The sequence below is a fragment of the Dipodomys merriami genome, unplaced genomic scaffold (genome assembly GCF_024711535.1).
Source record: "Dipodomys merriami isolate MVZ:Mamm:240054 unplaced genomic scaffold, mDipMer1.0.p SCAF_31, whole genome shotgun sequence".
NCBI lineage: Eukaryota > Metazoa > Chordata > Mammalia > Rodentia > Heteromyidae > Dipodomys > Dipodomys merriami.
In genome coordinates, this window is record NW_027204604.1 from 8,588,740 (window position 1) to 8,616,435 (window position 27,696).

General features: G+C 47.5%; 1 protein-coding gene across 1 annotated transcript in view; it reads left to right on the forward strand.

Annotated features, from left to right (window-relative positions):
- Positions 1-27,696, forward strand: part of Plxna2 (plexin A2) — a 218,193-nt gene that overhangs the window by 80,943 nt on the left and 109,554 nt on the right. The window contains exon 4 of the mRNA XM_070041595.1: positions 21,972-22,106. Within this exon, the coding sequence (XP_069897696.1) occupies positions 21,972-22,106 (135 nt within the window). The remainder of the gene's footprint in view (positions 1-21,971; positions 22,107-27,696) is intronic.

Consider the following 27,696-nt stretch of genomic DNA (forward strand, 5'->3'; position numbering starts at 1 on the left):
GGGGAGAGGTGAGGCTGGGGTTGAGGAAGGAGAGGTAAGGGGAGAAAGGCTTCTGTGGTTGATTCAAATGTCTGGCCTCTGGGGCATTCCTGATTGAAGCCGGAGCCCTGCCTTGCTCTCTCCCAGAGATCCCAAACTGGCGGTTCTGAAACAAAAATGTAAATCTGGCCATAACTAATCATCCCTGACAGGGAACCTGCCAGTCATTAAGCTACAACCCACAGCACACCCAAAAGACGAGGAGTTGTCCCCACTGGGCGGAAGAAGCGGTGGTGGAAGATTCTAGAAACTTCACAAATCCAATCATTCTAGGGCAGAATCTGGATAACAAAAGGGAAACTGAGGTCGATTATACCAGATAGAAAGTCCTGATGTGATCTCTCAGGCTAGTTTCTCAACAACAACAACAACAAAAAATCTTTTTCCACAAGGCAGAAATTAACAGGATCCTGTTTAAACAGCAGTGCCTGGGTGAAGATGTGTCAGAGTGGATTCTATTATAAGTCCCACTGGGCCTGCTCCGAGAATAATTAATCTATTAATTATGTGACATAGGAAAGTAGCACTGGCTTCTATGGTACTAGCTGTATCATCTTTGTTGCTGTACCTCTAGAGCACCAGCCCCATCCCCAGCACATAGTAGGTCTTCACACATGTCTATGGCAAGATTGACTGGAACCAAACGAAATCATGCTTTAAGCTGCCCAGGGCCCTGGCATCTCTGTCTGTACAAAAGGGATCAGGGGGGCTTGTCTTTCCTCCAGCCTGCTGGGCCATTCAATCGGATGGAAGCGGTGTGATGGTGAGGCGCATTCCTGCAACCAGACACCTAGCCACCTTGTTCCAACCTACTTCTGCCTTCTCTTTTCTTCCCTCCCTGGCCTGGGTCACCGCCAGCTAGACAGATCTGACGATCTGTAGAACACAAGGAGTTTCTGTCCCCACACTTGAGCTCCCCGGGCAGGCACTTTGTTCTCAAATATCCAGAACTTGAACCCAGAACCTTATAGCTACTTCTTCCCAAGGGGGGGAAATAGGTCAGAACCCCAGGTCCAGAGGCTTTCTTCCTCTGGGGGAGGTTTATGGGAATGAAGGGGAGACGGGACTGGGAAGAAATGAGCTATCCCTGGTAGCAGAGGGGCTGAGAGGCAGGCTGCTGGGAGCGGCGGGTTGGGTTTCACTGGCATTCCTTCATGGGCCTTTGTTGGGCAGCTGAACCAGACCTGAGGGAGCAGCGGAGACCAGAGGAGCCTTCCAGTCGACTGTGGGCAAACCTGATAGCCCATCTGGAATCCATCCACAGCAGGCTCCCTCCCCCATACCCTGAGCTCATTGGAGGAGCCAGTGGGAGCCCAGGGCCAGGCCCTCAGCCAGCAAGCTGGGCAAATCCCCAGGTGCCAGCCCTCCCTGCTCTGAGAGCCCTGATCCCCGTGAACTGCTCTGGCCTCACTTCCTGCCCTTCTGCTGTGAGAAGCCCAGGGAGCTCATCCTAAGGCTCCAAGGAGCACAGGAGGAAGGAGACGCAGCATCGGAGGCTGGGCCAGGCCCAGTTACTTCAAGGACTGAGAACACCATAGCCGCAAGAAGAGCTTGGTGTACTTACTGCCTTCATGTAGCCATTAAGATAGCAATGGGCTTTCAGATTCCCAAGGAGTCGTTTGGTCAGCCCATGACCGTCAGAACTCCAAGTCTCAAAAATCTTTCATTACTCCCACATCCTAACTGCCCAAGCCCTTAAGACAGAGGGAGCTAGAGGAGATTGGCTATGCGAAGAGCAGGGACAGCCATTTGCCTGGAGCCTGCCCCCAGATCCTCAGCCGTGCTACTGTCAGCTTTGTGATCTTTGGAGGGAGCTGTACTTTCCCCAGGACTCATTTTCCTCTTCTGCGAAAGGATACTTGATGCCCCAGGGCGGTGATCGTGAGGAATCTGGAAGGAAAATCAGATGGCAGTGATAAAAAATAATAATAATAAATAAAATAAAAACAATAGGCAGGCACTGGTGACTCAGGTATGTAATCCTGATTAGCTACTTAGGAGGCTGAGACCTGAGGATCTCAGTTCAAAGCCAGCTCAGCCAGAAAAGTCTGTGAGACTCTTATCTCCAATAAACTACTCAGAAAAAGCCTGAAGTCGTGTAAGGGCTCAAGTGGTAGAGTGCTAGCCTTGAGCAAAAGAAGCCCAGGGACAGGGTCAGGACCTGAGTTCAAACCCCAGGAGAGTCACACACACACACACACACACACACACACACACACACACACACACACACACACACACACACACAATAATAAGCATAAGCATAATCATTTTTAAATGGCATTTCCAGTGCACATCTACGTTGCTCAGATGTAGTCCAATCCAATGCCTGAGATGTGGATGTAGGCAGCCTTGTTGGGAGAACCATGGTGACTGTGGCGGGCCCCACCCACAGGACAGGCATTTCCCCAGTTCCCTAGGGTGACTCCCACTGGCTGGTTTGGAAGGAGTCGGGGCAGTTTTGTTGTCATCATCACATTTTCTTTCCCTTTGATCAGCACCTAGCCTACAGGTTAAGAATGGACATTAAAGTCTTGACCATCCCTCACCCAGCAGAGAGACACACCCCTTCTGTGAGCAGGAGGGGACACTCCCTGGGAATAGCCCAGACTGGTGCTCTGGGAGAGGGAGAGAGAGAGCCCGCCACAGGGATCCATCATGGAGAGGAGACTGAAAGCTAAGACAAGCTCCCCCTTGGCCGGAGAGCCCCCTCTGGGTCAGGGGCAGCTCAGACCACCTGGAGGGAGCCAGGTCCTTTTGCCCACCCCAAATCTCTTTTAACAACAAACTTGGAGAACAGTCTGTTTTCCCAGTTCAGCTTCCTGCATAGTGTTTGCCTAATCTGTCTGTCCAAAATCCCTCTCCAAACATGAAGTTTCCTGCCTAGCACTGGCAATCAGAGAGCTAATTATCTGGGATTAGAGATGGAATGGGGGGGGACGGGGGCTCCCTTTTAATTACAGGGGGAAAACATTGGCCCAACTGGTGTCAGCAAGTCCAGTGAGATTAGAAGTAATGTCCAGGTGTAGACACAGGTCAGTATGGGAGGTGAGCTCTGGGGCTGGTGTCTCCTGCGCTGACTGATGGTGGAATCTGGGGCAGATGGAGGGAAAATACTTCTTTCCAGGAGATCTGGGAGCGGGGTGGAGAGAGGAAGGGACAGAGAGTAAACAGCAGAGGGTAAAACAACGAATAGAAAAACAGAAACTTGGGGACTGACAGGAGAGAGACCAGGAAGTGAGGGAGGAAGGGAAGCGAGAGAGAGTTAAGAGATAATGGGTGAAAAGAGACACTAAGGTTTAGACACCCCACGGCTCCTGGTAGTCCCTGAGGGCTGCATTCCTGCTACTGTTCCTCAACAGAAGAAGAGAAGCAGTAGAAGCCGCCTCCCCCTCGCCTCCTTTCCTTCCTGCCCTCTTCCCCACCTCTCCCCTCTGGACAGCAACATACTGCCCTAGTTTTGCAAGAAGTGCAGGAGAGGAAGGCTTTGGGCCTTCTGGGGGAAGGTCAGGGTGGCGTCTGGGCTCTTGGTGATCTTGAGTCTCCTGTGGTCTGAAGATGGGGCTTTCTGCCAAACTGCCTTTGCCTTCTCTCCTGGGAGAAGAATCACTTGGCTCAGGAAAGTGTTCACTCATTCATTCATTCATTCATTCATCTTTCATTTTATAAACAGATTAAGAGCATTATTATCAGCCCGACTTAACTGCTAATCTGGGAGACTCGTACTAATGTAGTAGAGTCCAAGCCAACTACTGGCTCCAAGTGTCGAGTGCTGTCTCCCACCTTTTCCAGCCCCTTCTACTTCTGCCATCCCAGGCCTATAACTTCGTCATACCCACTTGCCTATCTGCTACCTGCAGACATAAAAAGGACAAGCATAGTGCAAAGGCCTAGTCTCTATCAGGAAGCATAAGTCAGGAGGCAGATTCAAATGGTACAAGCAGATGGAATGGGGATCATAATTTTTATTTTTTTTTTATTTTTTCACAAAGGATGAACTAAGGGGGCTGATAAGAAAAGATTGGAAGCTGGCTACCTGCTGGTGGCTCAGGCCTATAATCCTAACTACTCAGGGGTCTGAGATCTAAGGAGCACAGCTCTAAGCCAGTCCAGGCAGGAAAGTCCATGAGACTCTTAGTTCCAGTTAACTACAAGAAAGAGCAGAAAGTGGAGCTGTGGTTCAAGTAGTAAAGCACTTTTGAATGAAAAAGCTAAGGGATAGCACACACACACACACACACACACACAAAGATTTGACAAGCATACGTGTAAAATATCTAGTTCAAACCTTTACCATCCAAGCCACCAAAGAAGCGGAAGTCAACACACTACCATGAAGGTTAACACAGGCCACAGGACCAGTATCCTGCAGGCTGGGCTGGAGCATCCTAGCAGCCGAATCATAAAGGGAAATGCTGTGAACTCGAAATCCCTCATCCCTATTAGAAGGAAGTATTCCTACTTTTTTCAGAAGACGCAATTCCCAGACATCACATTCTCTATGTGATTTATGACCGTGTGAGACCTTGTACAGAAACCAGGACAAGGGTTTAACATCAAAATCCAAGTTCTTTTTATATGGCAATTTCTTCTATTACCTCCTGATAGAGTGCCAAGACTGTGACACCCAAACCAGAGTTGGCATTCTGGGAGTTCACTCTCATCGAGTAACAAACAATAAAAACCAAGCACACAAGGCCATTAAGGAAAGTGATGCTTACTAGTTAAGCTTTTGTGGTCCAAGTTTGTGGCTTTCTGGAGTGCTGAGATGATTCAAGGGTAGAATGCAATTTTTTAAGCACCCCGTCGCGCTTGCACTCTGCTAAAAGTTGAATAAAATGAACTATATGGATTCCACTTCTACCTCTGGGAATTTATAATTTATGTTGGCACTTAGAGGCACAGACAGCAGAGAAAGAACATTAAAATGACAGACAGGAAGATGTTCGCATTAACACACAGACAAAGGTGAGTTCTGTTAGGGAAGCAAATGGATTCATCATCAAGCTGACTGGGGTTCAAATCTTTTTCTCAGACTGGCTGTGTGGCTTTAGGCAAGTTACCTAACCTTTCTGAGCATCAGGTTCTTCATCAGTGTAGTGGGTTGTGGGGGGGAGGGGGGAGAATTAAAGTCATGGATAGTGTGTGTAAAATTCCTGGTGCTGGGCTCAACACATGTGCTCAGTAAGTAGGAATGATGCTCCTATCCTAGGGTGATTGTGTAAGACTAAGTGTGTGTGTGGGAGAGGAACCATGGGGAAAGCAAGGAGGAACAGAATTCTCTGTGAGTCTGGGAACGCATTGCCTCTGGGGAGAAATTCTCTCCAAAGGGTTGAACCTGCCCCATATCGATGGTCTCTCAGGAACGCCAGCGTTTGTTTTATTTGTTTTTGTTTTTGTTTTTCTCTCCCTCTGATTGAATGACCTCACAACCTGGGCAAGAAATCCATGACCCTCCTTTCTCTCCACCTGCTTACCTTCCACTTGGGAAAGGCTCAGGGCCTTAGGTTCTACTGCGCTGGAAGGTGATAGCTTAGTCCATCCTTCCTGCCCCAAACCATACCTCAGTCCTCCGGCGCCCTCCACTGCCTACTCCTAGGAGGCTCTGGTGTCAGGTAGGACCAAGGGCCCTTAACTCCTACCTCTCTTGGCAGAAACTGTGGTTCTGATTGGTTGTCAGCCAGCCCCAGGGCAGCCTCCGGGTTATCAGCAGAAGGGGCTTGGAGGGGAAAAGCTGTGTGAGACCAGCCCTGGCCCCGCCTCACAGCTTCCTGACCGCTAAGGGCTCCATCATGGGTCCAGCCAGAGAGGCCTGGTGTTGGGTCTGGAACCAGGCATGCACACACACACACACACACACACACACACACACACACACGCACACACACACACACACACACACACACACACACACACACACACACACACACACACACACCAGGCCAGTCCTCCAGACACACCCCTCCATCCCACCTTCTCCTCCTGCTTCTGTGCAGCTTCTCTGGTACTTTCCAGATCACTGCCAAAATGTCAAAAAGAAAAAGGGAGGAAAAAAAAAATCTACGAGAGGCTAAGTGCTGTTCAGTTAATGATTCCAGTCCCTGGAGAGGTGCAGTGCTCTTTTAAGAGAAAAAATGATGGAGGGGAGTGGGGGCGTGGGAGGGGCAGAGGCGGGAGCCGCAGCGCTTTGCACAAAGGCTGCGAGGTAGCTCCTTCCAGCTTTTTTTGAGGAGCAGATTAGAAGTGGGCTGGTTTGCCCTAAGCTGCCTTCTCTCTGTGGGCGAACGACTGGAGCCAGCCCCTTGCCTCCTCCCCCCCCCCAAGAAATAAAAAGGATTTGAGTCCGAATGTGACCATCCTTTGGGCCGTATGGCCTCGGTGCTCCGTGTCCCCAGCATGGGTCGACCCTAACCTACTTGCTTAGAGGCAGGCAGGCTGGGAGCTCCCGCAAGTCAAAGGGCCTGGCCCCATGCACCTGCTACCTGCTCCTTTTCCTTCTCCTCCTCCTCCTCCTCCTCCTCCTCCTTCCCTCTTCTACTTCTTCCTCCTCCTCCTCTTTTCCCTCCTCCTTCTCTTGTTCCTCCTCCTCCTCCTCTTGTTCCTCCTCCTCTTCCTTCCTTCTCCTTCCTCCTCCTCCTCCTCCTTTGGAAAAAGCAGGCATGGAGTATCTGATTGCGTTCTGAAGAACGCCTTCTCTGGCTAATTGTCCTCCTAACTCTGGTCTCATCCAAGCCTTATGGATTAACAGCAAATAAATCAAAAACTTCTCCTTCTTTGTGCATGCTTTTCTGCTTTGCCTAGCTTTTTCACATTGGTCATCTCATTACTCCATCTGTAGTCCTGCCATGCTGGAAATCTTGTTTTGTGTTTGTTTATTGCTCTCAACAGTACTGAGGTTCAAACTCAGGGCCTTGCGCTTGCTCAGCTTGCTTGCTTAGTCGATACTCTACCACTTGAGCCAGGCTTCCAGTCTGGTTTTTTTTGACTGGGTATGTTGGAAATAGAATCTCATGGACTTTGCTACCTGGGCTGACCCTGAACCACTCTCGTCCAGTTCTCAGCCCCCTGATTGCAGGAGTGAGTTACTGGTACCCAGCTGGTTTATTCTGTTTTATAGCTGGTTTATTCTGTTTTATAAATGAGGAAGAACGGAAAAGTTTAACTCCCTTGGCTGAGTATCCTGATGTGACCTTTACCCCCAGAGAATTAAGTCACCAGCTATGAGCATGTGACTTTGGACAAGTTATCTTTCAGCAGGGAAGACTGAAGTGAGAGGCTTGGATGATCTAGAAAGGAAACGGGAAACCCCTGTGAAGGAGCTCCCCAAGGCAGGCTCTGTGCAGCCTCTGAGTCTGCGCTGTCTCTGTGGCTGTGGGGGAAGGGGTGAAGGTCATTTTGTCCCTGGTGTAGCTCCCTGTGGCTTTCCTGTCGTACCACATCGAGGCAGCCTTTCTGGTGTGTAGTGATGGACATGGTGGCTGCTAAGGTCCAGCAGCACACAGCGTCAGGGCAGTAGAAGCCCCTGAGAGGATGGGGGAGACCTCAAGAGGAGGAGCCTGGGATGCTCTTTACTGACGATTAAGCCCACTGGGTATCCCCGCTAGTGCGCAGAGAAAGCAAAGTACCAAGTTGATTCCCCACAGGGCTAAGCTGCCCCTCCTCTCCCCTCCCCCACCCCTCTCTGAGATCCTGGCACCTGCTGTATTGTACCCAGTCACCAGCAGAGCCTGCCTGCTGGCACCATGCCCGGCAGCTGTGGGGCATTAGCACAAGGAGAGGTGGGCAGGGAGGAAAAGCAGGTGTCCAGGCAAAGCGAACAAGACGACCAAGAAGAACCCCAGAACAGGGAGGCCAGGGAGCAATGCAGATCCATGCAGATCAGCTAGACCCCTGTGACCCTTGCTCTTCACCTCTCACCCCTTCCCACCTTGATCAGAGCCATCTGGCCCCAGAAGAATAGCAATGAATTAATTAGGGGTCTGTTATTATGAAGCAGCTCATTATTAAAGTCCCCCTCCTGGGAATGGAGATGAAGAAAGGTGTGAGGACTAGGAAGACAGCTACTCAAACAGAATCTTTGAACAGCACTACGCCCTCCCCACAGCTGTCTGCTCTGCCCTTGGGCTCTGCCAGGAAGTCACTGGCTCTCCTGGGCTGGGGGGTTAGGGAGGATGGAGACTTTCTGCCCTCTCTCCTCTAATGCTCAGAACTCAGCTCTGACCCCATCCCGACCTCAGCCCTCCCTCTGCACCTGCCTTCCAGCCAGCCAGGCTCCAGCTTTTTAGGCCCTGGAATCCCTTTCATAGCAGGACAGTGTGTGAGTGTGCAGCATGCGTACTTTCCTCCTAAGAGCTCGGACTGGGCCACTGAGAGCCAGCAAGATCACTTCAGCAGATACCAATGTGTAAGACTTAGGTGTCGGATTCCAGAAGATTTGGACTCGCTGGCATGGAATGGAGCAAGATATAGCCCTTTCCTTATTCTTTTTTTTTTTTTTTTTTTTAAAGAGAGATCAGAAAAGAGAGACCTTGGCTCAACTGAGTTTGGCTCATTTTGCTGCCTTCCAGTTACACGAGCTTAGAGAAGTCACTTTATCCTCTTCCTACCTCAATTATTTTCATTTATAAGATAAGGATAATGGCAGTGGCTACTGCCCCAGGTTGTTGTGAGGATTAGATGAGAAAACGTATGTAAGGCCCTTAACATGGTATCTAACGATATTGAGTAGTTAAATAGTCATTACTGTAAAGGTCTATTCCAGCCCAGTGAATCATTCATTCCACTATATGTTACTGGAGACCTACTGTGTGCATGACAATGCAAACATAGGATAAGGCACCAAAGCTGCACTGAATATCTCTCTTCTCCAGGCCATTAGTCTGTGAAAGACAACTCCCCATGTTTGCAAATAATTTCACCAAACAACATGCCAGCCTCTGTAAGAGTTCAAAGACCAGTCTGGTGTAAGCTTCCTAGAAGAGGTGGCTTTGGGGTTAGGTCTGGAAGGATAGTTAGGAACTGGGAGGTAGAAAAAATTGCAAAGAAAAGCCATGAAGACCAAAAAACTGAGGATGTAATTGGGAAAAGGTGTAAAGGTCATGTTCACTAGGTCTTTGAACAACAGTCAGGAGAATGTGAACTTTTAGAAGTTATATGGGGAAGGCATTATAAAGGTGAGGTATGGGTGTGTGTGTTTGTGTGGGTATGTGTGTGAATGCGTGCCATTATTTACTTTTTTTCAATATTCCCAAAGTAACACATGTTCATCATTTTCTTTAAAAATGGGAGAATGAGATAAGCAAGAGAAAGAAAATTAGAAACACCTGAAATTTAAGGATTTTCGCATATAGAAAAGGCAGGATCAAATGAGTGTTTTAAGAAGATTAATCTGGCAGTGTTGGGTAGAATAGATTACAGCGGGAGTATGCTGGAGGCAAGGAGATTTCTCAGGTTATTGCAGCAGCACAGATAAGAGGCAATAATAAAAAAAAATTTTAAAAACACCACCACAGCTCAGTCCTTAGCAATTGGAAAAGAGAGACAGTGGCATGAATGTGGTCTCCATTTCTCCCAGTTCTCATGCATTTTCTGTACCATAGTGTTCACGTGCCATGTGCTTTTTTCAAAAATGTTTTCTCCTCTTCAAAATCTCCAGGAGTCCAGTCCCTTGCATCCAGACACACACACACACACACACACACACACACACACACACACACACACACACACACACTTTGCATCCAGACACACACACATACATACACACACACACACACACACACACACACACACACACACACACATACACACACACAGTGCTGGCCAGAGCCCCAGACCTCCTCCCCCATCCTCCATATTAATGAAAGCAAAAGATTACTAGTCCTGATTGTACAATGTATGGCAATCATTGAAAAGAATGAGTTAATTAAGGAGGGTAATAGACCTCTTAAGATCCCCACCTTTTGCTCTCTTACCAAACTGCAGGTGGCCTTCTTTGTCAGAGTGAAGGAGATAGTGCTACATGATCTGCTCTGTTCCCCAGGACTTATCTCCAGAGGCACCCAGCATCTTTCAGTTGTAGTTTTTAATCCCAAGGTAGGCAATGCCTTCCTGTTGGGTGCAGGGAAAGTCTCAGAGGGACCAAATAGAAGAGAAAGAGACAGAGTGCCTGAAGGCTTTCGAATCACAGAGCCTCCGCTCTGAGTCCTGTTCTGCCACTCCTCAGCTATTAACACGTATATTAACACTTCTTATTCTACAGAATGAGGAGACTTAATCTATAGAGTTTTAAACATCATTCACATCTATGTCTCTAACCTTCTACACACAGATGGGTATAGAACCAATAGTCAAATAGGTCATTTGAAACAAATTAATTGAGAAAGTTATTCAAAAGTACCGTGTCCAGATGGTCCTAAGTGTGGGTTTTCTTTTCCTATTTCTTCAGGGGAGGGAAATAAGGCATTTGCTAGTCTGGGTGCCAGTGGCTCATGCCTGTAATCCTAGCTACTCAGGAGGATGAGATCTGAAGATCTTGGTTCAAAGCCAGTCTGGACAAGAAAGTCCATGGGACTCTTACCTATGGGAAGTGAAGCTGAGGCTCAAGAGGTAGAGAACTATCCTTAAATTGGGGGGGATGGGGAAAAACCCTCAGGAACAGCACCCAGCCCCTGGTACCTTCCACATGCACTCTAAAGCTCGGCCCTAGATCAGTCCATGCCCAAACCACATATAAGCTTTGATTCCATCCCCAGGCCTCCCAAGGCATCCCTTGGGAAAGAACCTTGTATGTAGCGCCTTGAATGGAGATTCTTGCCGGAGCCTTGAGTAAACAAAAATTCGGATTTGGCAGAAGTTGCTCATTATTCTTTATTAATTCCTCCCACCATTCCTCCTCACTACCCTCCTCCCCCTCTCCCCGCAAGTCTGCACACTCAATGTGAATTATTGCTTTGCCTCTGCGTGATTTGATTTCATCTGAGGCTGCTTAATGCTTGGCTGTCCCTCGCTGTGTTTATCTTATTGTTTCCCAGAACAATCAAGTGCTTCCTCTGCCCCTGGCAGCTTCTTGTTCCCGAAGCCTCCAACCTGCCCAGCCTAGAGATGGAGCGGTGTTTAATAATCTGGCCAGTAAGAAGGATGGCATCTTGAATATTTATTTGAGCGGTGGAGCAGGTCAAAGGGCCAAGGGTCTGAGGACTTCACTGTTTGTCCTTTCCTGGGCCTGACAAGACTTGGGCCAAGAGGCCTAGATTCTTTTTGCATCTAGGTCTTGATGTCTGTCTCCCCTGCATGGCAGAGGCCCCTGGAATGAGATGGGGGGGGGGGGTTGATGCATTTGTGAGGTTTAACCACGGAGAGGTGCAGAGCCAGGACAGCCCGTGGGTCAGCGAAAAGTTGATGAGGAGCAGCAGAGAAGCCACAGTTTAGAGGATGTCAAGTGGCCTCAGAGGATGCTACCAGTCCTGTCTCCAACCTAATCTGGAACATTCGCCTTACTCACAGTGAGTGCGCAGCCAGTGATCACGATATCCTCTGTCCCCCATCACCAAGTTAGGAGTTCACAGACTGTCCCGAGATGTAGAAATCCAGGGAATAAGTAGCTCCTGAGGACTCCCCAAGGTTCCAGGAGAAGAGAGTACATGGCCGAGGCCCCTAAAATCCCAATACTGTAAGCCCCAAGTTGAATATCTACGGCCCCACTCCCTAGATAAATATCTAGGGCAGATTCTTAACATGCACAAAAATAGAAATAATTATACCAGGAAATGTCAATCTCCAGTGTCAAAGCCCTGGTGATTGACCGACAACTCTCTGGGGACCAGCCCTGTGAATATCTGCATTATGTCGTGTGAGTGTGGGAAACAGCAGGCATTATTTTTTATTATTATATTGTGTGTGTGTGTGTGTGTGTGTGTGTGTGTGTGTGTGTGTGTGTGTGTGTGTGTTGGTCCCTGGGCTTGAACTCGGGGCCTGGGCATTGTGCTCAACACTAGCTACCACTTGAGCCACAGCTCTACTTCTGGCTTTGTTTGTGTGTATGTGGTTAATTGGTGATAGGAGTTTCATAAGCTTTCCTTCCTGGGCTGGTTAGAACCATGATCCTCAGATCTCAGCTACCTGAGTAGCTAGGATGACCGCATGAGCCACTGTGCCTGGTGGCACACAGACATTTGTAGTCCTGTGCCCTTCAGTGACCTCCTCCCTCTTCATCCTCTTCCTAGATGGCAGGACCCTTGGCTCTCTCTCCCTCTGCCTTTCCTGCTCTGTCTGGCTGAGTGCAACCCACTGACCAACAGAAGTTTTCAGGCTCTTGAGTTTCCCTCAGATGATGTGAGCATTTGGGGACAGGCTCCCTGTGGTCCTGCGGGGAGCCCGTCTGCAGAGCTGTGATTGCACAGGGCAGGGTCTATGACAGGCACCCTGGAAATGTGTGTGTGTGTGTGTGTGTGTGTGTGTGTGTGTGTGTGTGTGTGTGTGCATGTGTGTGTGTGAACGGATACGCAAGAGAGAAAGAGAAAGAATCTCAGAGACTGAGTTTACCAAAGACTTCAAATCTATAAATAATTCAGGTCATGAAGCTCTACAAAAATAAACTTCAGCTTGAATCCTCTCTCGCGGTACTAAATGCACAGCTGCAGCCACACACGCTCACAAGTTTGCTCGGGGTCTGGACAAACAGCAGAGGCCCACACACCTCCCCTTGCAGATCTCAACGTGCGGGGTCCACGCAGCGCACAGCACAGCACGCCGCAGTCACACACCACACACATGTGTGTGCCACACCACAGTCACACAATACACACCCCGCACATGTGTGTACCATACCACAGTCACACAATACACACCCTGCACATGTGTGTACCACACCAGTCACACAATACACACCCCGCACATGTGTGTACCACACCACAGTCACACAATACACACCCTGCACATGTGTGTACCACACCAGTCACACGATACACACCCTGCATATGTGTGTGCCACACCAGTCACACAATACACACCCCGCACATGTGTGTACCACACCAGTCACACGATACACACCCCGCACATGTGTGTACCACACCAGTCACACAATACACACCCCGCACATGTGTGTACCACACCACAGTCACACAATACACACCCCGCACATGTGTGTACCACACCACAGTCACACAATACACACCCTGCACATGTGTGTGCCATACCAGTCACACAATACATACCCCGCACATGTGTGTACCACACCACAGTCACACAATACAATACACACCCTGCACATGTGTGTGCCATACCAGTCACACAATACACACCCCGCACATGTGTGTACCACACCACAGTCACACAATACACACCCCGCACATGTGTGTACCACACCAGTCACACAATACACACCCCACATATGTGTGTGCCACACCAGTCACACAATACACACCCCGCACATGTGTGTACCACACCACAGTCACACAATACACACCCCGCACATGTGTGTACCACACCACAGTCACACAATACACACCCCGCACATGTGTGTACCACACCACAGTCACACAATACACACCCCGCACATGTGTGTACCACACCAGTCACACAATACACACCCTGCACATGTGTGTGCCATACCAGTCACACAATACACACCCTGCACATGTGTGTACCACACCAGTCACACAATACACACCCCGCACATGTGTATACCACACCACAGTCACACAATACACACCCCGCACATGTGTGTACCACACCAGTCACACAATACACACCCCGCACATGTGTGTACCACACCAGTCACACAGTACACACCCCGCACATGTGTGTACCACACCAGTCACATAATACACACCCCGCACATGTGTGTACCACACCAGTCACACAATACACACCCCGCACATGTGTGTACCACACCACAGTCACACAGTACACACCCCGCACATGTGTGTACCACACCAGTCACACAATACACACCCCACACATGTGTGTACCACACCAGTCACATAATACACACCCAGCACATGTGTGTACCACACCACAGTCACACAGTACACACCCCGCACATGTGTATACCACATCACAGTCACACAATACACACCCCGCACATGTGTGTACCACACCAGTCACACAATACACACCCTGCACATGTGTGTACCACACCAGTCACACAATACACACCCCGCACATGTGTGTACCACACCACAGTCACACACTACACATGCATATACTACATCATAGCCTCACACCACACATACCACACATACATATACCATACCACAGTCACACAACACATACCACACATATGTATACCACACCACAGTCACACACCACACATGTGTATACCATACTACAGTCACACAATACACACACCACACATGTATATACCATGCTACACTCATATACCACACACACTGCATATATATATATATATATTTATACTGAACTACAATCACACAAAACACATATGTATACTAGCCATAGTCACACATCTCACATAACACAAACACACAATGTGGGTAATGTGTTTGTAGCACACTACGTTTGTATCATGTTACATGGACAATTGCTACACATCACACATGCACCACACACACACATGCCATACCACACATACATCACACACATACACCCTAAACAGCACATGTGTACACACACCACACATACACTATACCACACATCTCAGACATATGCCGCACCGTCACACGTCATGTACCTACCACCCATATACATGCCACATCACATACATTAAACCACACATACATACATCTATCATGGATATGCACATACTTACATATGCACCATACTTACACACATACTACCAAACACATCACGTACACACTACACTGTACATCGTATGCACACACCCCACATATACATACACATACCACACATTCATGGTACCCCACGCACATGCACACTTACGAAGTTTTACACATGCACCATCTGTACGTCACAAATACACCACATTCCACACACCACACCTACTCACATAAATACACCACAATCTCACCCAGAGAGACAAACAGCACACACACATCACAGATGCATAAAGACACACACATGTGGACATAGCTGGCCATACATATACACTACACACACCTCAAAGGCATTCACGTACTACACAAGCCACATCCTGAGCCAGACCACAATCGACCTAGGGATCAAGGCCTCTTCCGAAGTGAAGAATAATTTAAACAGGTCTCATCACCAAAGGCGCCGAGCCTTGGTCAGTCTGTCACAGCCTCCCCCAAAAGGCTCAGGTCAGAGACCAAGCTTCCACGAAACCTGAGCTCAGGCGTAAAAAGAACACACACACACACACACACACACACACACACACACCCTGTACATTTGTATCTATGTTTCTAAAGAACTCAGTTTCCACCTTTGCTCCACTGCTTCCACCCTACCTCCTCCAGGAAGCCTTCCTTTGGTGCCTTTCAGACCATCCTACCCCACCCCCATGCAAACCTCCTCTCCCAGGGGTCTTCTAGGTTTTCATGAAGTCAGTGGGATGGTCCCTTTCGCCATCCTGAGCTCCCTGGCCAGATCCATCATTTATCACAGTGCCTTCAGCTCCACAAGGCCCGCCTACCTCATGGAAGGCTCCTAATAAATAAATAGCACTGAAACTCAGAGCTAATAACTCATTTCACTGTCACAGTATCCCCGTTGAGCTGGGAAAGACGGGAGTTACCACCCTTAGTTGACATCTACAGAAACTATTATCCAAGCGAGTGAAGTGATTTGCCTGAAGTCACACAGCCAGTTAATGAGAAAGCTGAGATTCGATCCCGCCTTCCACACTGGATCCCCACACCTGGCTCCCTCAACGGGGTGGCACCTGCCCAGCCGATCTCTTTCCTCCTGAGAAGCCCAAAGAGATGCTCAATTCTGCTACTCATCAGTGGCAACTCTTGCAAAAAAAAAAAAAAAAGGGAGGGGGAGGAGAGGAAGTGGGAAGTACTATTATGACCACTCTACTGATACTAATAAAGTAATGTTAGAGTGTCAGATTCCAAGCAAAGGCTCCATAATTTAGGACTAAGTAGAAAGGAAATTGATGCACAAGAAAAAAAGAAATAGAGAGTCCTGCAGGTAGGGGAGTTAATTGGATATGCTGATTTGAATTGGATGCTCAATGTGAAGAGTCTGTCGTTAATTTCTGTACTGACATAGAGCTGTGATTTAGGGAAGGCGATATTAGGGTTATCATGCCTTCCTTCCAAAGGACCCCGCCCATCTGGAGACATGGATATTAAATCTCTCTGTGGAGTTGCCTAACACACTCCTGTTCCCCCAGAGCCATCCCTGTTAAACTGAGTTCAGGCCCCCAGATAAGGTGTGTGTGTGTGTGTGTGTGTGTGTGTATGTGTGTGTGTGTGTGTGTGTGTGTGTGTGTGTGTGTGTGTGTGATACTGGGCCTTGAACTCAAGGCCTGGGTACTGTCCTTTACCTTTTTCACTCACAGCTGTCACTCTGCCACTTGAACCATAACTGCTTCTGGCTTTTTTCTTGCCTGGGCTGGCTTTGAACTGTGATCTTTGTATCTCAGCCTCCTGTGTAATGAGGATCATGTGTGGGAGCCCCCAGCACATGGTGATGGTTCAATTCTGATAGTAGGAGTCTGAATGAGGAAGAGTAAAAAGGAGGGAAATTGAGTTTCTAGGGCACCCAGTTATTTGGCTTAGCTGCACATGTCCCATTCCCCTCTTAAGAGTGTCTCACGGTGGCTGAGAAAATGGACTCTGTGATTTCCCCATTCTGCCACTCTTCAGCTGTGTGATCTTGGAAAAATTGCTTCACTCTTCTGGTCTCAGGTAAAATGGGAAGAAGAGTAGCATTAACATCAGGGATACTTGTAAAGATTAAATGAGTTCATTTATGTTGCGCAGTTCCAACAGTACCCGGCACATTGCAAAAGCTATATAAGTGGTAACTATTAATAAATCCATTAGGAGAACAATTATCCTTTCAAAATTTGTCAAGTAGATCCCTCGCCTTCTAGCAGGACCATGTCTAACTATGAAGCAAAAGGTTTTGTCCTCCTCCCAAAGGAGATTCCAGTCCATTGTGGTTGCCCATTGTGTAGTCCAGTGTCTTTATAAGCAGGAATTCTTAGAGCTTATGTTAATCTCCTTACACAATAGTGTAGGCACAATTCTGTCTTTGCAGGCCTCAGTAGACTGTTACCTCATCTGTAGCAGACTATACTTATGTGACCTATCTTCTGATCTTTGTCCAAACAAAATGTTCCTGGTAGTTTCTTTTTGCATGTCCACTGAGATCAAACCATCCTAGGAGAGGAAGAGCCCAGCTACAAAAACATGCTTAGGTGACCTCCTTCCCCATGGCCCTGTCCTTCTTCTGTCCTTTCTCTGATCATCTCTGCTGTCTGCATATTGAGATCTTCACAGTGTTGTCTGGTCTACTAATGCTGTCATTAGGATTGGATCTGTGGCCTATTCAATTTAGTCTTGTCCTTGTGGCATTGGAACTTGCTCCTGGTGATGGAAACACAAACACTGAAGAGACCCGTCACTTCGTGGGACACCACAGAATAGAGATCTAATTGGTTAGCTTTTCAAAATCCCACTTTTGGCCAGGTGCTGGTGTCTCATGCCTGTAATCCTAGCTACTCAGGAGGCTGAGATCTAAAGATCACAGTTCAAAGAGAACCTGGGCAGGCAAATCTATGAAATTCTTTTCTCCAATTAACCAGTAAAAAGTCAGAAATAGAGCTGTGACTCAAATGGTAGAGCATCAACCCTAAGTGAAAAGCACGAAGCCTTGAGCTTAAGCTCCTCCCTACCCCCAATCAATCCCACCTTTGTTTTGGGACTCCCTGTCAGCTTTCCTTCGTAGCCAATCTGTCATGCAAGGATGGAGGACAATGTTGAATCTCATATCTCCCTTAGTTATGCCTGAGGTATTTTCTCCATCAACTAAATTTGCTTTCCTCTGGACCTCACTGGTCAGTGCTAATGTTAGTCCCAGTTTCACTCCTGATAGACTCAAAGTCTTACAGTGATGGGAGTGATCACAGGATCCCCTTCCACTGAGCACTGAGTAGATTTGCTTCTTCCTGTTATTCAAAGAGGAAATTTCACTGAGACTTAGGGAGGTAACTCCCCTCAATGTGTGCCAAGCCAGACAAGAAGAAAGTCCAAGATTCTTCTCTTCTCCACCAGATAGACCCTCAGCTCACACTGTTGTGTGTGGCCCAGAGGGAGAAAATGATATCCAGGGAAGAGATATCACTTGCTACTGACCTTCTGCCTGCTAGTTCCTCCCTTACTTTATACTCCTTGACCCCTGGCCTTCGGGCCCTTATCTCCATTTCTCTCTGATTTTTCACTGGGGTCTTAAAGGATTGGTTATGTTGGTTATCCAAGCTTATAGCAGCTAATATGAGCTAGAGGTATGTGTAAGAAGGTACTGACTTCTTTTGAGATACTGCCCTTCTTTGCAGGAATTCCTACTAAATGGACTCAGTTCAGTTCATGTTTGGGGCCAACAACATCATTTGTTATGGTCTAGTTTTAGTGCTGACGTTTGAGAGTTATGTAGATTTGATTTCAGCTTTTCCTGGTTTATTAAAAGATTATAGCTACAGACGGAGTTTTTAAGGCCTCTGATTAGGCCTGATTCAGTAAAAAGTTAATGGGTAGGATTGGTCCTAACTGAAGGCAGCAGAGTGTGTGACGATAAGTTGTCTCTGGTTCAATTCCAGCTCTCATCTGGCCACGGGTACTGTCTGGTCCCAGGGCCCACAGAGCGTAGGCCAGACCTGGAACATTTGTTTTTCCTCCTGACTCTGAATCCAGACCATACTGAGGAGCCAGGCCAGTGCCTAGGCTCATGGACAGGTAGTTTCTCCAACTGGCAGAAGGCAAACCAACTTCCTGAGGTGGGAGGTCCTGGGCCAGGCCTGAGGGAAGAGGCCAGTTCAGAAGTTCCCGAGCCCACAGCCACTGCCTTGAGGAGACTTAAATCTACCTGAGATGAGCTGTGCTCATGGGTAAAAGGCTGGAGGAGGAAACAGAGACATTCAGACTCAGGCAAGAGATAAAGCTAGCACCTCCCATGTGGTGAAGACGGAAAACAGGCCAACCCAAGAAGTCATGACCATCACATTTTCTTTTTTTTTTTGTCTTTTAAAATAACTGGGCACTAGTGGCTCATGCCTGTAATCCTAGCTACTCAGGAGACTGAGATCTGAGGATTATGGTTCAAAGCCAGCCCAGGCAGGAAAGTCCATGAGACTCTTATCTCCAATAAACCGCCAGAAAACCAGAAGTGGTGCTGTGGCTCAAGTGGTAGAGCGCTAGCCTTGAGCTGAAGAGCTGAGAGCCAGTGCCCAGGCCCAGAGTTCAAGCCCCACGACTGAGAAAAAAATAAATTAAATTAAATAACGCAAGAACTTTTGTGACTAAGATTTCCTTTTGGAAATTTGTGCCTGCCCATCTAAAGGAGAATGCTATTTTTTGAAGGTTAATGGGAACTATTGCCATTTAGGAGAATTTCCTAGATAGAGACATTGCTCTTTCTTCTGCTTAAATCTCACAGTCAGAAAGATTCCAGGGGTGGAGAGTGGATGTCTCTGCCCAATAATGTCATTGCTGAGACCAAGTAGGAGAATTAAATAAAATCCACCCCCCCTACCACCCTGGAGAGGAGGAGCATTGGTGATGGTTGTCAAGACAACTGCCTTCCATGCAGGAGGCCCTCATTTGAGTTAGGAAAAACACAGGGTGGAGTTCAGTGCAAGGAAGAGTCAGTCCAACACAAGAGGAGGCACCAAGTGTAGAAATGGGCTGAGGGCAGAACATGTTCTGTTTCCAATCACATTACCTACTCACTTCAAGCTACTTCCCCAGGTCACCTTCCCAAACAGTAAGGGAAATGCAATATTCCCAACTATGGATTCTGGCCCACTGTTCTCTCTCCTGGAATCTAGGCATGAGGTTCTCTGCCACTGCGATCTCCAAGGCCAGAACTTTCTACTTGGGCTCGTGGTAAGCTTATCACAAGGGCGACTCTCAGTCTAGACCACCTCAATAGGTACAGACCACATGCACCCTCTCTTGGGCCCCTCAAGGATGCCTATTTTCTCAAGAGGGTGGAGAAATAGCAATCCTGGTCCTAACCACCTCCTCCCAACTCGGCAATAAATAATTCTGTGGGGCCTCCCCACTAAGCCTGGAAGACCTGAAAAAGTTTCCCTTCCTCCATTCTTACATGTGTGGTATTGTTACCGGGCACCAACCTTGGCCTGTAACTGGGGGAGTCATGGTCACTTGTCCTCAGGAGTTCTTAATGAGGTGAAAAGAAATGAGTAGAGAGAAGAGGTAAGTGGACAGAGTATGAAGGAGAAGGCTCCTTCTTCGAATCTTCCAGAGGAAGTATCTTTTGACCTCATTTTGATTTAGCATTAAAGAGTTTAAGATACTCTATCAGCTGGTTCACAGTTTGGAGTTTAAGATACTCTATCAGCTAGTTCACAGTTTGTAGCCTTTACATGGGCATTTCTCAGCCATGCCTTTTCCTCCATCAGAGCCTCATGCAGGTCCTCTGAGAGTTATAGGAAACACACACACACACACACACACACACACACACACACACACACACACACATCCCCACCTTCAAAATGCTGAAAGACTTTCACACATCTCAAGCAATTAGAGAACAATTCAAGTAGGTAGTCGATACATGTTGGCTAGTACATATACAATGAGCAAATCAATTGATTATAATCCTAGGACAAATTGTCTGCTAGGGAAAAAGGCATTAGTGCAAGTATAATTAATTAGCCATTAGAGTGAGGCTAGGAAGACTTCCTGGAAGAGGTGGGGCTGGACCTACAGGAGGGCCTGTAGGTGCACAGTGGAAAGAGAAAACAAGCTGGGCTGGTGAAAACCCATGAATGATCAGCTGCTCTGTTGGGAAAAGAAGCTGGGGATGGAACACGTTCCCACCAAGAATTCCTCACCACCAACTTTTGGCACCCCCTTAGAGATCTCTCTCTGTTCAGCATTGTGTATACAGAAGGCAGGCTAGATTAGTAGTCTTTCTCAACTCCTATCCCCAGCAGCATCGTTATCACCTAGAATTTGTATCACATTCTGGAGTTAGGCCCAGTGATTCTAATGGTACACTGATCAGAGAACACTGGATTACAACATTGCTACTCAACATTGGCTGTTCATTAAGTCTACCTAGGGAGCTTTCAAACCAACGAAGACACCCAAGCCCCATCCATGAAGATTTTGGTGAATGGATCTAGCCCTGGTATTCCTATTGTTTAAAACTCCCTGCATTCAAATAGGCAGCCCTGACTGAGAAGCCTTGAACTAAATGATATCCAAGTCCTTTCTGATGTATTGTCCCAAGATGGGCTGAATTCCTAGGTCACCACAGCCCACTAGGAAGAATTATAGACAGCAAAGCCTACTTCCAGGGCCAGAAAGAGTTTCCTGAGGTCAGGAAATTTGTCTCCTAATGACCAGCTTTTTGATGTTTTGCACAATTATCTGCCATTTCCCAGTATCTGCCTGAGGCCAGCAAGCTGTATATAGATGCTGTCTTTGCCCTCTAACCACGTTAGTGCACATAAACACACAGTTGCTTGCATACACACACATCACACGGCGCTGTAAATATATATGTAGATTCGCACCAGAATAACCACATGGGGATAGTCAGAATTATGCCTAGGAGAATATATACAGACACAAATAAACCCACCACCAGAAATCCAAGACCCAGCACATTCAGACTGCTTGCTTGATGGAGACTAGAATGTTTGAAATAAGCAGCACTTCTGTCCTCAGAGTAGTGGGGGGTGGGGGTAGCATTTGTCTGCTAAGACAACCCTTCCAGGAGGATAAAAATAGCTCAGGAGGAAGGCTGGATGTAGATGCTGAGGATATCCTCATTTTCTCTTGCAGATTCGAGCTGACGGTCCCCCCCATGGTGGGGTCCAGTACGAGATGGTTTCCGTGCTCAAAGATGGGAGCCCCATCCTCCGGGACATGGCCTTTTCCATTGATCAACGCTACCTGTATGTCATGTCTGAGAGACAGGTAAGTGCTGACACCCATCCCTCCTTTCCAAGCTCCAGGAAAACCTCTGCTCAGAACCTGTTCCGTCATAACAAGAGAAACCTCTGCACTTGCTGCACAGAGGTCCAGAGAGAGGCTCAGCCTCTGCACGCTTTTGCAGGGAGCCGGAGTGAAGCAACCAGGGGCCAGCCACTTCCCGGAGGCTTCTCTCTAGGCCACAGCCTCTGTCTCACAGAGTGATGAACAGCCCCGCAAGAACAAGCCAGACTGCATGGAGCAGCTTGGTGTGATTAGGAGGTAGATTTACTGCTCTCAAGCACACAGAGTCTGCTGCTCAAGGGAGCCAAAGAGGTGTAAATAATCCAGGCCTCCAGGCTGGGCCAGCTCCTTGGAGAGACAGACCCAAGATAGAGCCCTGGAAGGAGATAAAATCTTGGCCTGAGTCTGAGACTGGTGCAGGGTAGAAGCTGGTCAGACTTGGGAAGCTGAAATTATGCCTTGCAAAAAAAGACTTCTACTCTCTGCTGGGAAGCAACTGAGCAAGTCCCCCTACTCTCTCAGTTGTAGGGAGGGTGTGTTATTCTCTCAGATTGTATTTGCTGTGAATGTGTGAGAGCAGAGAGAAAGACAGTGCAGAAAAGGTCCTGGTGAAGGGAAAGAAGTAGAGAAGCCAAGAGGTTTACCAGATGCCTGGAGATCCAGGAACCCAAGTACAGACCTTAACAAAAGCTGTTTTCTTCCATCCAGTTGGACATTGGGTCTACAGTTGCTCAGCAGCCAACCATGTATAGCCCTGTTGTTCATCATTTTTCTGAATAGGGGAAGTAGGATAAAGGTCAAAGATGGATAAAAATGATGATGAGTCTGTCCTAATAACTTTGCATATTGAGAAAGATCCTGGAGCTGGAGGCCCAGTAGCTTTCACAATGTGCCTTGTGGCTCATATGACATTCTCTGAATATTCTGCAAGGATTCCAGTGTCTTTAAGTCAGTTTCACCTTTCCCAGAGTTCTCTTTACCTCTTTTCTTTGCAAAAGTAAGGACTCTGAATCAGGAAATAAGGAATGAACTGAAGGAGGAAACAAGAGGTGAATGACACATGACAGTATGAAGACAAGCAGTGATGCAGTTGTAACTTGAAAATTACTTCTTGGGAACAGATGACACAAATTATATGCTAATTGCATGCAAATAACATCCAGATCCTCTTGAACTCACCTAATTTTTTTAACCTTCTTCTTATGGTCCCTACAGTTGAGGCATAAACAGGTCCAGATGGGATCTTGGTGGAACTGGAAAAGGGTCTGCCTAGCTTAGAGTCCATAAGATGGTCTTGGAAATAAACACTGGCCCATTCTCCCAATAAAACATTTGGCAGAACCTAAAACAAATTACAAGACACATACTTATTGGGAACAAACTACTATCAGAATAAATGGAACTTGATAGCTACCCTTAAGTTGACTGCACTCCAATGAGGGTGATGAACATGGAGGTAGATACATCTATAGTATCAGATTCAATTCTATGGTTGGTCTCAAAGTCCCTCCTGTTCTTGTGGCTACTAAGAAAGGGAAAAAACTTATTTTGTTGATGCCAGTCTTTAAGCTTGAACTCAGGGCCTGGATGCTGTCCCTGAGCTTTTGTGCTCAAGGATAGTGCTCTACCACTTGAGCCCCAGCCCCACTTCTGGCTTGTTGGTAGTTAATTGAAGATAAGCATCTTATATATTTTCCTGCCCCATTCAAATCACAATCCTCAGATCTCAGCTTCCCATAGCTAGGATTACAAGTGTGCGCCACCAGCACCCAGCTAAAAGTTCTTAAAAATATAAAATAAAAAATGATAGATGCTCGCCATAGAAATTCAAGAATGACATTCAGAAAACAGGCATAAGTCACCAAACCTCACTCTGTAACATCATACTCATGTTTGGAGAACACCATTCTAAATACTTCTACAGGAATGTTTGCAGAGAGGAAGGTGGATGTGTAGGTGGCAACCTATGTAGCAGTGGATAAAAGAATGGTCGGAAGGACTGGATGTCACATGCTATGTGATGTTTTTCAAGAGACTCCGTAGAGCTAAGGAACAGGCCAGGAACTCTTGCTAAGAGTGCCCCCCCTCTCTCTCTTCTCTCTCCCTCTCTCTTCTCGCCCTCTCTCTCTCACCCTCCCTCCCTCCCTCTTCCTCTCCCTCTCCCTTCTTTTCCCTCTCTCTCCCTCCCTCTCCCCCTCTCTCAGTTCTCTGAGACCCAATGAAGTGAAAAAAGAAAAACAGGAAATAGCAGTCCCATTGGTCAATGGGACTTAAGGGGCACTGAGAAGGTGCTACAATATACATTTTGACTATGCATATCTTTTTTCCCCCAAGTGAATTGCCCTTTGAAAATGTATCCAAAAATGTGGCTAGACAAGAGGGGCTGGGTGAGAGATGATGGTAATGAATAGACTTCAAGGCACACGATGAACTCTTTCATCCATATCTACCTCAAAGAGCACCGTCCCTGGCCACACCAAGTGTGCACACAGCTTGTTTATGAATACCTTCTCCTTTATCCTCATCTTCTGGGTCAGGTGCGCTATTTTTGTGACAGTCTGTACCCGTTTGGGTAGTGGCCAAGCATACAGGAAGTATTTGGGTTTAATGCCATGAGGCTGTCTCTGAGCAAGTGAGATATTAGAAGCCGAGCTCCCTGCACCAGGTGGAGCTACAATCAGGAAGCCAAATCTAAGAGGGATTTGCGGTGGAGCTCTGCAGCCTGTCACCTGGAGTGCCATAAATTGTACTGAAACAGGTAAATCAGGTGACTTCACCAGGGGCTGAGTCCTAGGATGAGGGCCAAGAGCAGCTCAGCAGGTCCATCTGTCTGCATCCACCAGGCACAGACAGCTTAGACCTCTTAAAGGATGCAGTTTAATATATGGCAGTTAAAAAAAAATGAAGTCAGATGACCTGGGTTTGAATCCAACTCTTACAATAGTGAGTAGCATGACTACCACAGCTTCGGTTTCCGCCTTTGTTCATTCGACTCCAGATTGTCTCTGGAGTCCCAATACCTGATGGAGGTCCGTCTTAATATTTCTTACATCGCTGAGGGGTTTCAGACAAGTCCCTCGACCTCAAGGTGTCCCACACAAAGTCAGGCGGCCTCTCATAAGACCAGAGTGAGACTTAGGTCCCACAGTACGTAGGGAAATCCTTTTTACTCTGCCTCATTAGCTGCATAGATACTTGCCATTAAGAGCCTAGATCGATCCTCGTGGTTTTATTACTCAGAGGTATAGAGATTATGATTGACAATTAGGATCAAGATAAATGGTATGTGACCCAAGATGTAGGCCTCAGACGGAGCTACCTGAACCAGGGGAATCTGTGTTCGAATCCTGGGAGGCCTGAGCCCTTAACTTCTCAGGGACTTGGATTCTCTGCCAGCAAGAGGCCAGGCTTGCTCTGCATAACAACTCTCCTGTAAGAACTAAGCAGGATGCCATGATAACTATTATTCCTTCCAGCGACAGAACCTGCAGTGATCTAATTATGTCCCCCTTAGGTACTATGGAAAGTTCCATCCATCCCACCTTCCAAGCCAGGAGCCCTTGGGGCACACTCCAGCCATAGCCAAAATCACAGCAGGCAGCATTATTAGACTTTGGAATTCTCTAAAAGACTCCGACCTTCTAAGATATCATGGGGCTGGAAATTCCTATTGCTTTGCTTTGTACTACATCTTTGGGCCTCCTAATCCCATCCCTTCTTCTACCAAGTCCAGAACGCTTAGCTCCAGTTCTCCCACACCATCCCCAAAGCATAACACCTGTTATGTTCTTGGGACCATGTGAGAATGGAACCAATCACTGTTCTCCTTCTCCTATTCTGCTGGTCAAGATTTTCATCTACCCACAAATCTAGAATAACACAATGAAGCATTCATACCCTCTCTTTCTCTCTTTCTCTGTTACCCCTTCCTTCCTTCTCTCTGTCTTCATGTTCTCTGTCAATTAACTTAATGTAATTAAGAAGTAGGGCTAGTTAGAAGTGTGGGGTTGCTAGTGCCACTGCCTAACAAGTCAATGTTAATGTACTGTTAATAGATCTAAGGCTGGCCAGTCCCAGGAGAAAATTTGGGCACTGATTCCCCAATCCTGCTGGTAATTGCTTGGGGTCCTCTTCTGAGAATCCTCCTGGCTCTTCCCTAGAAGGCCTTCCTAGCTTCATCACAGTGACTAGTCAACAGATGTTATGGGCATGAATAGCAGTGGCACGCATACCCTCAGTGTCTAATGGAAGTCAGACCTCCAATCCAGGGGAAATCAGGCTGCGAGCCAAGGGAGAAACCAAGCATTGAGATGAAAAGAAACTAGATAGGCCCAGTTTCCACCCAGCTTGTCAGACTGGCCACTCCCAGAAAGGGAATACAGCTCTCTACTTGGGGTGGGTGGGGAAAGAAGAGCATAGGAATGGAAGCAATTATTCTATGTTATACTTTAATTAGATTGAATTAGCAGAGGGAATAGAGGCATAAAATGATCCAGTGAAGGGTGAAATGGAAAAGGGGAGTCACAGTGGAGAATGGCTCCATGCAAGCTGGAAACAGCCTTGGGAGGAGCAGAAGGGCTGATGATGGGTGTGCGTTCTGGGAGTGACGACAGAGACCTGGAAAGGAAAGCTAGCGCTGTGGTTAAGACCAGGAGCCTGTGAGTGTGCGTGCCACAGCCACCTCCTGGGTAGAGGGCTTTTGCAAAAGGTAGGCAACTTCTCTAATCCTCAGTTGCCTCGCCCATATAATGGCCCAGCAATGTCACCGCTGTGAGAACTGAGAGAATAAATTACCTCCTGCCATAGCGAACACATAGCACTTTCAGTAAGTGGTAGTGATTGTTTCTGCTGCCATTAGTAGTATCAGTGGTAGAACTTCCTGGGGACCTCAGAAGGGTCTAAAAGCTTATGTACGATAAGCCAGACACTAGATAACATCCCCATTTTCCAGCTAGCTATGGCCTCCAACATACCATTCCGGCTCTCCTCCTCACCCTCCCCCGCCCTCCAACCAGACACCTCAGAAGACTGTACTCTGGCCAAATGGCCTCTTTGGGCTGAGTTGCTCATAATCTGCTATTTATTTTAAAAGTCCAGGAATGTGCCCAGCAGACTAAACAGTCTTTGTCCCATTGGTACACACAGAGGCAGCCTCGGCCCATAAGTGAGGCCCTGGAGACCCAAAAGCAGGCATCTGTGGAGAAAATGAAGGGGACTCAGAGCACTGGTCATGCCCCAAGCCCTCTGCACCCTGTCCCACCACATGGCCAGATGCCTGGCCAGGAAGGAGCTCTCTCAGGAGTTCTTCATTTGGGGTCTCTTCGGGTATACCACAAGGTCTCAATGACAAAGACAGGCCTACCTTGTCCAGATAGTAAAGACTCTGGTCCCAGTTCTAAGTGCCCTTGTATGTACCAGGGGTTGTTACAGTGGGTATTCTTTATAACAAACCACCCCAAGTGTATGGTGCTAAAACAACTGTTTCTTACCATGCTCCCTGGCGGTAGAAGCCAGGTACAGTAAGGGTATAAGGAGAATTAAAGTAGGTAGCCGATGAATGAGAACACCAGGG